The sequence below is a fragment of the Vicugna pacos genome, chromosome 27, assembly GCF_048564905.1.
Source record: "Vicugna pacos chromosome 27, VicPac4, whole genome shotgun sequence".
NCBI lineage: Eukaryota > Metazoa > Chordata > Mammalia > Artiodactyla > Camelidae > Vicugna > Vicugna pacos.
In genome coordinates this window covers 19,208,951-19,224,494 of record NC_133013.1, presented here as the reverse complement: position 1 = coordinate 19,224,494, position 15,544 = coordinate 19,208,951, and the positions used below count along the sequence as shown (strand labels likewise).

General features: G+C 41.4%; 1 protein-coding gene across 1 annotated transcript in view; it reads left to right on the top strand.

Annotated features, from left to right (window-relative positions):
• Nucleotides 1-14,693: 14,693 nt before the first annotated feature.
• Nucleotides 14,694-15,544, top strand: part of IQGAP1 (IQ motif containing GTPase activating protein 1) — a 90,795-nt gene continuing 89,944 nt past the window's right edge. The window contains exon 1 of the mRNA XM_072950818.1: nucleotides 14,694-14,863. Coding sequence (XP_072806919.1) covers nucleotides 14,809-14,863 — 55 coding nt within the window. The 5' untranslated portion in view covers nucleotides 14,694-14,808. The remainder of the gene's footprint in view (nucleotides 14,864-15,544) is intronic.

The following is a 15,544-nucleotide window of genomic DNA, read 5'->3' as shown; positions in this document are numbered from 1 at the left end:
ACTCAGCTGATACCTAAACCCTTTCTTTAGATAATTGATCAGAAAAAAAAAATCTGGTTACAGCAGCACAGTAAATTCTTAAAATGTGAGCCCAGACCAGTAGCATTGTCATCACCTGGGAACTTGTTAGAAAGAGTCCCCACCCCAGAGTTACTGAACTGGAAACTCTAGAGGTGGGGCTTAGCAACATGTAGATTAATAAGCCTTCCAGGTGGTTCTAATGCATGCTCAAGTCTGAGAATCACTGCTTTCAAAGGTATCTCTTCTACTAAACATGGCCATGATACGATTATTACTCCTAAAAGGTATTTGGTGAAAAATATCAAATACTCCAGTTAACATTCACGTTTCCCTAGTTATACTTTTGGGGGCGGGGGAATTAGGTTTATTTATTTATTTCTAGAGGAGTTACTGGGAATTGAATCCAGGGCCTTGTGCATACTAAGCATGCACTCTCCTCTCCCCCTGCCTTTCCCCCCACCTTTGGTTTTTCAGTTTGTCTGAACCAAAATCCAAATAAGGTCTCTACATTTGATTGGTTGATATGTTCCTTACAAGTCTTGATCAAAAGTCCTCCCTCTTCTCTCTCCTTTTCTTACCTCATTTGTTGGGGAGAAAAAACCTTACTCTTTAAGTGTCTCCCACAGGTCTGTATTTTCCTAATTTCATCCTATAGGGTCCTTTAACATACTCCTCTATCCTCTAATTTTCTAATATTGGTAGTTGGATCTGTAAATAAGATCAGATTCAGATTAGGGGGGGAGCACGAATACTCCATAGTGTTCTTATGTACTTGTATCAAGAGGTACCTGGTGGTTTTGTTGTTGTTTTGTCTCTTTACTTACGATGTTAGCAGCCTTTGATAAGCCCTTACCTCACTTGGGTGTGACAGGTGGTGATACAGCTGTCATTTCTTCTTTTATTAGCTGGAAAGCTTCTATAAAGAGAACTCCCCTAATCAACAATTTGGTTTCCCTGAGGCACAATTTGTATAGTACAGATCTGCATAATAGTACAGTAGCTACTTGATTAGAACTCTTTTGATTTTTTTAATATCACTATATAAATTTTGGCCTCCATGCCTTAGATTTCTAAGCCTCTTCCAATGAGGTACTCTGCTCTGACAGGACATGTATAAATGCATGAACCTCAGAATAACTTTATTATATCCTCTATCATTCTTCTCCTGCCTACTCCCCTCCAGTTTGACTGGGTTCCCCAGAAAGCAGTGTGCTAAAGAGCTCGGTAAATACTTGAGTGAGTCCTTCACCAGGAGTGAACTTGCTCAGTTGTCAGTTAATATTTCCCGATGTGATCCAGGCCTGAAAACAGGAGAGGAAACTACATTCCTATTGGCTAGGAATGGTTTTACATCACTTTTACGGTCATATGAGAGTATACCTTCCTTTATCTTATCTACCCAAGCATTGTTCTAAATCAAATATGATCAGTATGTTAAATGACAGCAATAATTTATAAAAATCAGATGAGACAGTAAGGGGAAAGCCTGGCAGGCAGAGGTAAGAGGTAATTCATGTGCGATCCAGGGGCACCATCTCCCAGGGGTGGAAGTGTTCTGATTGGCCAGGGGCAACGATGTGGAATGAGAAAGTTCAGCGTTGAGTATGATCTTCCTCAGAAGTGACATTCTGAGAATTTTGTACTGGATTAATGTGAAATGTCTTAGAAGAGTGTTCCACAAGAAGGAGCCAGTTAGAGGACATGGAGGGACACAAAAGCTGCATTATTAGCACAAGCAGGCATAACCCTAAACTGAACTAGGAATGCGACGTGGACTCCGTGTTTGTGAGCGACCCTAGATCTCGGAGGCAGGGTGTGGAAGCATCACAGAACCAGGAATCAGAAGAGCCAACCTCTAGTTTTGGTGTGGTTATTTACCAGCCGACTGTCTTTGCCAGGTCAGTTGATCACTCTAGGCTTCAGTCTATCTGTGAAGTCAGAAACAAAATCTTTGTCTCTAACGAATTTGGGGCTCTCACGGACCCCAGTACTGTCCATGTCGTGAGTAGGCTGTTCCACATGTGCACCTTCCTGCTCTGCGAGGATGAAGCAGGTGGCCCACAGCCTGGCTCCCTCTCCCTCCCACTCTGCAGCCCTCTCCAGCTTCTTGTAGGAGAGGGGAAACCTCACAGCTGCCTGTGGAGTTAGCACGGTGTCTCCAAACTTAAGACCTCCCCAGGCTCTGGCCCCTCCTCTCCCGACTTCCCAACAGCATTTAACAGACACGGGTTGCTGGCTTATAACATAAACTGAGTCTTTTTCTATCACCTTGTTTCTCATGTTGTACCGGTGTGCCTACCTCATAAGCTGTGAACTCTTAAGGGACAATGTGTGACTTGCTTTGTGGCTCTGCCACCTGCTCCCCACCAAGCTCCCCAGCCATGAGCAGGGAGCACTTAAATGGTATTGGTGAGAGTCAAGGTAACTGACTTTCCATGTTCCCTTGTTTCTACCCTGTGACTGGGCCATTAGCTTCTTGCACATGCTCTATACTGCTTCTCTCTCTCATTTCAAAATCCACGTCATCACCAAGCCCTATCACCTTTACCTCTCAGATTACTCTCAACCCCATCTGTCAACCACTCCATCTCCACCGCTGCTCTCTCATCCCATATGACCACCATCTCTTGTCTGGATTTCTGCAGTGGACTCCTAACTGATCTAGATTTTATTTTTACTCTAATTTCTTCTCGCTGAAGCAAAAGTGATCTTCTAAAATCCTGAATCTAATCATCTACTTACATACTTAAAACCAGTAGCTTCCCATTGCTTTAAGATAAAGACTGAAATCTTTAACCAGACCTATAAGGCCTGCCTTGGTTTGACCCATCCTCCAGCCTCTTCTGGTATCACCTTGCCACTCACTCACTGTGCTTCAGCCCACTTGCTTTCTCTGTTCCTTGATCACACCAAAGTCATGCACACCTCAGAGCCTTGGTGCTGTGCCCTCTGCCCAGAATGTTCCTCATCCAGATCTATGCTTAGACTGATTTGTCAACCAGGTTTCAGCCTAACACTCACTTCCTAACAGAGACCTTCCCTGCCTTTCCCATCCAAATTAATCCTCCTCCCCAACAGTCACTCTCTATCACATTATCCTCTTTTATCATTTCTAGCTCCTCTTTTCCATCCCCACTGCCATCATCTGAATGAAAGGGATGGTTTTCCATCTGTTCTCTTTGACTTTTTCCTTTAGTTCAGCTCAACAGACATTTACTGAGTGCTTACTATATACACATGGAGTCCTACATTAGACCATGAGGTATAAAGACAAAACAGTGAAAGAGGTCCCCATTTAAGAGCTGTTGAACTTTGGGCAAGTTACTTACTCTCTCTGACCCTTATTTCCTTATCTGTAAAATGAGGTTAAGCTCAGTACCTTCTTCATGAGGTTGGGTGAGGATTAATGAGATGACACATAGAAAACTGTTTGCATAGTAACTGGTACATTGTATCTGCTCTATAAATGTCAATGACAACAATGATAATGATGGTAAGCTTGCCTTGGAGGAGTTTATAATTTAATGGAGAGACTTGAAAGAATAGGAATTATCTAGGTGAAGAAAAAATGGGAAAATATTTTTGGAAAAGAGGAGACGAGCAGTTTAATTGAAATTAAAATTTAGAGGTAGAGATTTGGGGGACTGAAAGAGAAGAGCTGGTTCTCGTCCTCTAAGAATATTTCTCAAAGTGTGAGCCAGGGACCACCTGCATTAGTTCTACCTGGGGTGCTTGTTTAAAATGCAGACTTGGTGCCCACCCCAGGCCAAATTGATAAATCCACACAGTGGAACCATTGAACACATCAGGAAAAATGAACAAACTACAGTTATGTGCATTAACACACATAAGCCTCACAAACTCAATATTGAGCACAAAAAATAAGACACAGAAAATACTTATAGCTAGGGTAAAAATACAGTAAAGATTAAAACATGCAAAACCAAATACTGTATTGCTTAAGCAGTAAGGATACACACAAAACGGCAATGAAAAGCATGGGATTTATCAACATATAATTCAGGGTAGAGGTTAACTGGAATGGGGAAGAGGATGCTGAGTTTCTATTTCTTAAGCTGGGTGCTGAGCCCACAGATTTTCTTTTTTTATAATTCTTCAAATTAATATGCATTATTTAGATACTTTTTATTTACAAGATATTTCACAAGGAAAAAAAAAGCAAATAGAAGAACAGAATACTCTTCCAGAGACTGCCCTTTTCCACTTAAATCTCATAGAATTGAATTATACTAAGAAAAAAAGAGAGGAAAAAACAAAACAACAACAACAACAAATCCAAATGCCTGGGTCTGAATAGACACCAGGCCAATCCCCTCTATTCTTTCTTAATCACAAGCTCACACTGTCTCATTTTTCCTCCCATTAAAAAATAAACCCTCCCTTTATCAGTTAGTGCAGATAGGTGTCTGGAAGATTACAGGCCCACCCTCCTAAAACAGCCAAACGAGGACCCCTGTCTGAAGGGAAGATGCCCTGCCACATTAATAATGCTTTTGAGAACATCCTTTTTTTTTTTTTTCTCTCAGGGAAAATATTTCCACAGGGTGTGAACATTTTTACAGCTCTTGTTGCTTGCTGCCAAATCATTTTCCAAGAGAACTGTACCAATTTACAATGCTACCAGCAATAAATGACTACCAGTTTCACCACACCCTCATCCTCGAAAAACTGTTTTGCTAATTTAATAAACATGATTCCTACATATTGTTTTAATTTGCATTTCTTTGATTATCAGTGAAGTTGAACACTTCTTCATATGTTAGCTTCTTTATTTCTTCTGTTGTTTGTCATTTTTGTACTTAAGGGATAAGATCAGAATCAAAGAACTTGACTATTTGACTTCGAGGAAGTCAGTTTTTTCCTGCTCCCTTCCCTTCCCCTCTCTGCATCATTACTTTTTTACTTCATGAGTTATACATGTTCATTTTAGAAACATCAGAAAATATAATTAAGTAAACAAGAAAAGCAAAATCACCTATCAACCTACCTTCCAGAGATAACCACTACTGTTCATTGTATATCCTTTTAAGCTTTTATCTCTAACAAAAATATTTACAAACATATCATCTAACCTTTCTGAGCCTGTTTCATCATCTATAAAATGGGAATACATGTCTCTCAAGTTAATTAAATAAGCTGGTGTATGTGAAAGTGATTTATAAAGTACAGGATGTTATATAAATGCAAGTTGGTTTTTATGACATAAAATACCCTTTACTCTGCCAAACAGAATGATGACACTTTGTTCCCTGAATGTAGCCTGCCCTCTCCAGTACATTCTTCTTTCTAGAATGACTTTCTGCCTCAATTCTTCCAACTAAATAAATATCCACTATAGTTTTAAAATATTCAATATGTAAGATATACAAAATGTGTAGAGTAATGCAAAGAACAACCACATATCTACACAGCTTAAGAAATAAAATTCTCAAAAAAAAAAAAAAGATTTTACCAATACACTTAAAGTTTCCTGTGAACCCCTCCCCAATTATAGCCCCTCTCCAACCCATATTCCACTCTCCTGAATTTGGCATTTCTCACTCCTATGCCTTTGTATTTATTTATGTATGCTCTTTCTTTCTTTATATATATTTATATGGCAATATTGATATACATCCCTAAGCAATGTATAGTATTGGTTTGTATAAACTTGTTTAAATTGCAAATGAATGGATATCAATGTAAGTATTCTGTACTCCCCTCATTCCAATATTATGTTTGTGAGATTCATCCATGTTGGTACCTGTACTTAATTAATTTCCTTGCTTTAATATTCAGTATATAATTATACCACAATGCATCTGTTTTCCTGATGATAGCCATTCAGATCATTTCTGGGTTTGCTGTCACAGGTATTTCTGTGATGAACATTTTGGTACGTCTCCTTGTGTACAAGTGTAGGAGTTTCTCCGGGCATACGAACCTAGAAGTGGAATTCTCAAGTCACAGAATGAATCGTTAGCTAGATATTGCCAAATTATTCTCCAGAGTGGTTGTACTAATTCCCATTCTCATCAGAAGTATATAAATATTCCCTTTACTATTCTTTCCCATCAACCTTTAGTTTTCTCAGATTAAAAAAATTCCTATCTGTTGGGTGTGAAATAACATCTCGTTGTGGCTTTAATCTGCATTTCCCTGATTAGTAGGGAGGCTGAACAACTTTCACAAGTTTGTTGGTTGTGTTGCCTCTTCAGTGAATTCTATGTTCATAAAGTACCTATCCTTTAAAACCCCTTTAAAACACTCCCTCTTCAGGAAATATTTCCAGGCCTCCTCCATCAGGCAGGTGGGATCTCCTTTGGGTCTCTATAATCCTTTCTGTATCCTGGGTTTCATTCATTTTTTATTTCATCTTATACTGTCGTTTGTGTACTTGTCTAAAGGGCAGGGACTATGTTTAACTCAACTTTATGACCTTGTTAGTAGTACCTAGTACAAAGTAAATATTTCATAAATCTTTGTTGAGTCAAATCATACTCCTTCCCTGCTTATATAATCTGAAGTAGTTTCCTATTGTCTACAGGAGAGAGTTGAATCTCCTTAGTGTAGAATTTAAGACCCTTACATGGTCTCTGGCATCAGTTTTCCTTTCCTGACTCTTCTCCTGGTCTGACCCTGCCTTCTGCCCCAGATACTAGATTCTTTGTTCTCAGTGAGGTCCCAGTACTCAGATGTTTGGCTTCTTTCCTTGCAGTCAGGATGGCAGGTTGATACCACCTGTTTTAGCCACCCATCAGATTATTTAAGAGAAAATCTTGGGATCCTGAAGTGAGAAGCTTGTTTTTACTACTGAGCAGGGAATTTGCCATGAATCTGTCATTTATGTACTTAGAGTACATACATTTCTTAACCCAGGTGACTTGGATTCAGCTGAAGGAATCCCAAAGCACTTAATTTCAACACCTTAGCATGGAGTCTAGACCTGGACACAGCCTGTCCTACCTCTTCAGAGTCAGAGGCATATCACAAACAGTCTGTAAATATATGCCCAACCCCACATTATATCTCCCCAAATGATTCAATTTAATTCAGTAAACACTTATTATATACCTATTACATCTAGGCCCATTCCAAGGTGCCAGGGATACAGGTATAAACAGAATTTTCTCAATGAGCACATAGAGTAGTTGAGGGAGACATACATAGTTTCAATACAAAGAAGAATATGGGAGCCGCAGAAGGGCTATCTTGAGAATCAAGGAAGACTTCCTGGAGGAGATGTCACTCAGGGGAGTTGGTGTATGAATGAGTAGATGAATACAGGGCATGAGCTTGAAATTAAGCTTTCTTTAAGCTTCACATGTGAATTCTGCCACATAAGACACTCTGACACATGGGATGCTGCCAGTGATTCCACTGAACTGAACAACATGATTGGTACTTACTTACAGTTTAGACAACCCATCTCTGTATTGTGAGGAGGTGGTTAGAATTTGGCCGTTTTCCTACCAGACTGGACATGAGTTAGCTAACTGACTGGTGTCTTAGGGAGGAACAGGGCTATACACGTGTGTGTCTGTCCCATTTTTTTTCTGTGATAGTTTACATAGCTTTGAAGTCTCATAGTAATCTACATAACCCTGTTCTGGCAATACAGATGGTACTAGAAATTCCCCAGTTTGCCTGTGATCTCCCGAGAGGCCCTGGAAGATTTCCACACTCTGCTTCTGGAGGAGCCCATAGGAAAGTGGCATTGCACAAAGGATGTGAGCATTCTGCCATCTGAATACCAATCTTATAGAGAATGAGGGATGACAAAGGAAGAGGGCATTTAAAAATCCCTCACAGCAAAAGTGTCTGCCCATTCCCCAACCAGCAACCCAGGTACCAGAGGAAAGAGAAGGGCACATCCTCTGCAAGAATGGGGCGTCTTTCCAAAGAGGTTCTACTTGGACTTTCTGAAGCTTTGTGTGGCTTTTGCTGTCTGAGAAGGCTGGAGTGAAGTGAGCTAGGAAGTAAGAAGGGCACATACACACATGCACAAGCCCACACACCATACATTTTCACAATTTCCTGACTTGGTTTACAGTTTCCCCAACTTGTGCTCTTTCTCACCCTTTCCACTGGTCTTCCCTAGAAGCCTTGCTTAAATGACACCTTTTCTAGGAAATCTTATATCTTCCAGTAAAAATCAACTGTTCTCTATTCTGTGCTCCCTGATCTCTGTCTTGATGTCTGAAAGCTCCGTGGGGGTGCTTCGTTATGATTGTGCATCATGTTCTTTGGCAGATGAGGCCTCATAAATCTTTCAACCCAGCTCACTACCATGGGCAAGGATTGGCACGTCAGCATACAGTAATGTTCACATACATGGGCTTTGGGTCCAATGCAATTTGAATCTAGCTATGTCACTCATTAGGTATGTAATCTTTGGAAAAGTTAATCTTTCGGAGTCTCAGTTTCCTCATCCTTAAATTGGAGAATTCTAGTGCAATTGACCCTTGAACAATTCTCAGGCTAATCTTCATGTGATTTATAGTTGGCCCTCAAGATCCGTGGTTTCTCGGCATCTGTGGATTCAACCAACCACCGACCATGTAAATCTGTGTTATTTGCTATTGAAAAATATCCACATATAAGTGGACCCATGCAATTCAAACCCATATTGTTCAAGGGTCAGCTGTACATCCTGCCTTAACAACCTGTTGGGAAGATCAAAAAGGTAATACATATCAAACATTTAAAACTGGATCTGGAGGACACTTATTACAAGTTAGCATCGCTGCTAGTAACCCACTGTCATCCTTGTAGATATGTAAGAGGCATGCCGCAAGGGAATCCTGCCTGTGCAGGCTTGTCTCAGGATCCAGGCCCGGGAAGCAGTCTGGCGTTCATTGCCATTTACTTCGCTTTTCTTCATACTTTGATCTGGCTACCTCCTGAGCTCATGTGTGTCACCTAATGGGCCCTTGTATTGTCCTTTGCCTGTAGCCTTCAGACTGCTAATGCCTTGTGGCATTATATTCTAACCCCAGCCCTTGGAAACCAATGCCCCGACTCTATTCTGGGCTGACTTCCTGGCTTCCTCCTGCAACTTCTGAGTCTCTGTTGTCAGCTGTCCCTAGATCAGGACATGAGTGTTGAGAAATGTTTGTTGAAGAGTTCCTAGAGGCAATTAGACATGTGCAAGAAGTGAATGAACATCTTTTCATTGATATGCTGTCTATAAACTGTGAGCTGGTGTTGAATGGTGATATACCAGAAATTTTAGAATCTGAAGGACCTAGGCTTGATTCTTAATTCTGAATCTTATGACCTTGAGCAAAATACCTGACCTTTTTGTGCCTGTTTCCTCATTTATAAAATGAGAATAATAGTATTTTCCTCATAGGTTTATTATGAAGATTAAATGAGACAATAAGTATAAAGCACCTAGCATGTTCTGGAACATGGTAAACAATTGGTAAATGGCTGCAATTATAAACAGATAGTTAAAAAATTTGTCTTCTTTCTGAACAACCATGAGGTTGAAGAAGTATCAAAAGTTAGAATACCTGGCAGGAGCTATGCTCAGACACAAGGTCCAGAACATATGAATACCTGAAGTGCAAGACAAAATAGGTTTTCTTCAAATGAAGAGGTAAAGGAGAGTTAAACAGTTAAACACTTAAAGTTTAATAAAGATAAAAACTGGCTCTTAACAGACTCACTTCATGGTATCCTGTAATTTGCTGTGTGTTGTCTCTTTTTTTATAGATCTAGCCTTTTAGTTTACTTTGTTTAGTCTGCAGGAAGACAGAGAAATAAGATCCGAGATTGCATAGATCAAATAGAGTGCTTTCTTCATTACTGGCTACATCTGCTCAAAAGACTCATTGAATATATGAAGACAGTCCTGTCAGAGAGGAGCTGGGAGCCCAGCTAGCTCGTAGTGTCTTTTAATGCAAAATCTTATCATCATTTGGTGACATTACCTGTGACCCTCCTTATGCACCTCCCCACACACTCAAATGTCCTAGGGCATATGTATTGGTTTCTATTTTTTTTTAATCAGGCAGATTTATTTATTTATTTAAAATTGAAGCAGAGTTGATTTACAATGTGTTAATTTCTGGTGTACAGCATAGTGATTCATTTATACACATATATATTCTTTTTCATATTCTTTTTCCTTATAGGCCATTATAAGTTATTGAATATAGTTCTCTGTGCTATACAGCAGGACCTTGTTCATATATGTTTATACATAGTTGTTAGTATCTACAAATCCCGAACTCCCAATTTATCCCTCCTTACCCCCTGGTAACCATAAGTTTGTTTTCTATGTCTGTGAATGTGTATTAGTTTTCTATTGAAGTCCTAGCAAGCTTGACTGGATTCTTTGCTTAAGGTCTTACCAGGCCAAAGTAAAAATGTCCACTGAGCTAGGCTCTTATCTTGAGGATCTGGGGAAGAATCTGCTTCCAAGCTTCTTCAGGTTGTTGATAAAATCAAGTTTTCTTGCATCTGTAGATCTGAGGTCCCTGTTTCCTTGCTGGCTGTTAGTTGGGGGTTACTCTGCTCCTCAAGGTTGCTCTTAGGTCCTTTTCATGAGGCCCCCTCCATGTTTAAAATTGACATTGGCCCACTGAATCCCTCCTGTGCTTTGAGTCTCTTTGACTTCTTCTGCTACCAGCTAAAGAAACTCTACTTTTTTTCCCTCTGAATTTGTTATTATTATTATTTTTGGAGGTACTGGGGACTGAACCCAGGACCTCGTGCATGCTAAGCATTCTAGCTTTGAAAGTTTTCTGACCTTTTCTGAGAAATTAGTTAAATTCACACATTGGCAAGCAATGACAATTATGTTACTTTCCCATCTAATTCTCTACCTGGTAGCTGGCTAGTGTCTTTAAATACTGATTGTAAGGCTATCCTGATTTCAGAAGTACTGAAATGTGAAAAAAACTTGGGACTTACTTTGAAGACATATGGTTTATAAGTGCTATGGGAAGTAAATGAGGAAGTAATTAATTTTGCTTGGGGAGGAGGTGACATTTAAGTTGAGTCTGGAGAGTTAAGTCGGAGTTTCCCAGGCAGATAAGAGGCGAAAAGTTATCCCAGGCCAAGAGAAACCTCTATTATTGTGCTTATCTGAAGCTATTCTGTGAATATTGTTCCACTCTCATGAGTCTGTAAATTCCTTGAGGTTATGAACCAATTCTATCTCCAAAATAACACTTTAGCTCATTAGTTTCCCATTTTATTATTTATTTATTTATTTCATATTTACTAACTTTATTCATATTTATAGTTACTGATAAGATAGTATTTTGAGTAGCTCATTGTAGAAAACTTGGTAAATACGAAGAGGCAAATAAATAAATCCTACACAAATCCACTGTAATTCCACATTTGGAGAAACCACTGTTAATATATTGATGTACATGCTTCAAGCCTTTTTTCTATTCATATGTACATCTGTATCTATCTACCTATACTTTTAAAGCAAAAGTAGTATCACAATATATTTATTCATTCATGATGTTATTTCGTTTAACTATCATATTAAAAATACTGATCATTATTTGCCTACCCAGCCTCCTATTGAAGGAAATAATGCCAGCTCACAGTTTTCTATTCTTAATTGGCTGACCTCCTGACCCCGGCTAACTGATTTAAAAGATTGGTATCTGATCCAAGGACAGCCCACCTGTAGGCAGTCGGAGACTGACTCATGGGATAAAACATGAGCTGGGCCAATCAGATGCCACTGGATTATGGGATTGAGCAACTGATATTATCCTCAAGGGAGCTGATGGTGTAAAGATGCAATGGCCTTGCATCAAACAGAAGACAGAGTTGTGAGGGAGCAGAAAAAATTAGAATGGAGAAGTGGAGGATTGTCAAAGAGAGGAGGGTATAGCAGACCTGTGGAGGAGCAGAGATGCCTGGAGGGACAGAGTCATGCCTTCAAGCTTCTGTTAGTCCTTTTTTTTCTTGCTCCAGTTCCAATCCATATATATCTTTATTGTAAGTGCCTTCCTTCCAGTCTTTTTTCCTCTAGGGGGAAAAAAAAGTGGGTCTCAATTCCTTGTAGCCAGTCAAGCCTGACCAGAACCACAAATCATCACTGTTATGGCTGTATAGCATTCCATTATGTGGTGGTGCCATCACCTATTAAAATAACGACAACAACAATAACAACAAAAAACAAAACAAAAACCCCAAATGACGAGCATTTAAGACACTTCCAATGAGCATCTTTATCACTAATTTCTGCACATTAAAAAAAACTTTGTTATGATATATTACAAGAAGTGAAATTTCTTGCTTGAAGGATAGCTGCATGATGGAAAATTGGACTTCAGAAAGATTGTATCAATTTACAACCCAACCAGTCATGGGAATGGTTGCTTTTCCACCCTTCTGCCAATAGTATCAATTAGAAAACAAAACAAAATAAAACAAAACAAAACAAAACATTGCTACTCTGATGCCAGTTATGATCTTAATGTGCATTTCTCTAAATCTTGTGTTGAATGACCAGGCATGTGGGTAATGTCATTAGATGGACCTACGTTTGAGTTCCAGCTCTGCCTCTTGCTCTGTGGCTTCAGGTGAATTACTTAGTTCTCCATTCTTTCATCTGTAAATTGGAGATAATAATAGTTCTTTGTAGGATTATCATAAGACTCAGATGATAAAATACATACAAAATACTGAGTCCAGTAAAGCCTCAGTACATTTCAGTTATTATAGTTATGAAGAATGACTTAATTTGTGACCACCAGATAAAGCTATGTGAGATATCTGAAACTCAATGGGATATTAACTTAAATACTTGTTAGAATTGTATGGTCCTAGGAATAAGACAGAATGCAAGAGCCCATTAGGTTCATAACCTTTATGATTAGAGAGAAAATACATTTATATATGTGAACTTCATCCAGTACAATTTATTTTAGGATTAAAATAAAAACATATATACATATCTTAAAAGCCAAGAAATATAAAATAAAACCAAAAGATACACTGAGTAGGACTTGCAGATTTCTAAGAGTAGTCAGGGGATGAGTTAATGAGGTAATTAATATATGACATAATTTAAAAAGGAACCCCTAATGACAGTTGGCACAGTGAGGAGAATGGCTCTGAAAGTCTGCAGCTCCAGGACTTATGTTTGGTAGAAACCTCTGATCAAAAGTAATCTTAATTAACTAGGTTGGAAACTGTCTTTCTTAGCAGCTCTGTGTCTTTCAACTCAGAGAAGCTTCAGAATTAAGCACAGAAAGGCTTAACAGGGTAAACACTATGGGATTAATATGTTGAGGTTTACAAGAAATATGTGCATATTTTACATTTTATACACTTGCAATGTTTAAGAGAATTTTTAAATGGGAGTGGTTTTTTTTTTAAAAATAGATTTTCAAATATCTCACTTTAATATTTTGAAGGAGGAGTGGATAAGCTGAAAATTGCTAGAGCAAAAAGCCTAGAGTCAGGTTGTGAAGGGGCTTATTTGGCATGCTAAGGAAATTGGGCCACATCCTGAAGGGAGTATTAGGAAAAAATTATAAAAGGGAGAAACACAACCGCACTTGCATTTCAGAAAAAATACGCAGGTGACTGTAGGGAGTTAGTTAACAGAAGGGAGAATAGAGATGATGGCAATCCAAACAGTGTAATCACAGTGGAGATAGGGACTAAAGCAAGAAACCATAAATGATACCGATTGCATGTAGGGCATGAGGCAAGGAATGTGGTGTGTCCCGCCTGCGAACTGAGCACTTCCATTAATAGAAAATATAATAGGATCAGGGTCATTGTTGGACACGTTAAGTTTAAAGTATCTGTGGAATTCATAGGTTAAACTGTCCATTACATAGCTGAAAATAATGAGCTGGGGCTTCTAGAAAGTCTGTTCTGGGATATATATTTAGGGCTGTTCAGTAGTTTAAGGTGAACGTTGAGAAATTTATTCAGAAAAAGTGAGCAAAGAAAAAATGAAAGAGGACTGGGAACAGAATTTCGTTGAATACCAATGTTTTAAGGGTAGGCCACAGGCTGCAGGGGGAAGAGGCATCCCTAAAAGGGGTAGAGTCCCCTAAAGAAGAACTTGCAAAGAGTACTGGCAGGGAGTCTAAGGGAAGGAAGTTTGGACAAACACAATTCTCCTGCTTTAGCATCCACTTCTCAAATACTAGAGGGTGGGGTGCGGTTAAGCAGTTCAAATCTGGCGACTTCTGGCGAATCTGGGAGAGGACTGAGGCCAGAACGCCAGACTGCCAGACTGTGCGGTCCCTTTCGGCAATTTGGTTCCCGCTTGTGTCCACAAGATCAACTGGGCCACTTCAAAGGAGGCCTTTCTCGAGTCCTTTGGTGCAGAAGAGTTTAGCTAGGCAGCCAGGGGAAGGAAAGGTGCCCACGTTTTTTATTTCAAGCTATCGACACTGTCGGCCTTTTTGTCCGACATGTAGATAGGGCGGCGGCCGGGAAGGGCGAGGCTCCAGAGCAGGGGAGGGCCTTTTCCGTCGAGCCGCGGTGACAGCGAGTACGGCTGGCGGGCAGGCTCCGCCTTCTTCCTTCCGCCTCCAGAGGGCGTTGCGGGCACAGGGCGGGGCCAGGGCGTGGTCGGGAGGCTCAGGCCCCGCCTCCTTTCGCCAGCTCCTGGCGGCGCGGCAGGGCGGGGCCGCTGGGGCGGGGCCTGCGGGTGGGGCCGGCGGCGCGGGGCGGGGCCCCAGGGACCAAGGCAGCCCGCGCACTCTGCAGGAGCTGCAGCCGCCACCGCCCGCGCCTCCAAGGTCTCGCCGCTTCCTGAGCAGAGACCCGGGCTCGGCCGCCATGTCCGCCACGGACGAGGTTGACGGACTGGGCGTGGCTCGGCCACACTATGGCTGTGAGTGTGGGCTCCGCGGCGCGGGGGTCTTGGGGCCAGGCTCGCTGCTTCCGAGGCGCCGTTTTCCCGGGGGCTCGCGGGGCGGGTGGGGCAGGGCGGCTGTGGGCCGCGAGGACCCGGAAGAGCCGGTGCGGCGAGGTGGCGGGCGACGAGGCCCCCGGCCCGCGCCCCTTGATCCCTGAAGCAGCCGGGAGGACCCAGGCGGCCTCCCCGCCTAATGCCGGGCGCTGCAGTTGGAGGGCCCCACCCAGCGCCTCCCGTCTCCGGGCGGCTTGACCGAAATTGGGGAGATGGCCTAGGGTGAGGTGGCAGGAGAACGGTGCAGGGCGTGTCCCGGGGACCAGAGACCGGAGACGCGGGCTCTGCTCCGGCTTCATGGGAAGGTGCTGCCCCAGAGCCGCCTGCGAGGTGGACCCAGGGTCCAGATTTGCCCGGGCCCCAGGCTAGCTGAGAGGTGCGGCCCCGGGCAGGTCACTTCAGCTTTCTGAGCTTAGTTCCCTCGTCAGGATTTCAAAAGTGAGAGAAAAAAAGAAGCAAAACCAAACCCAAACCTTTGACTTCCTCATTTTCCCGAATCTTATATTTTGTAACTATCCCTGGGACATTACTGAACTGCAGGCGCGATAGTTACCCCTGGCCAAAAGAGAAGTTTTTTGGGATCTTGAGGTTTTAGATTTTATT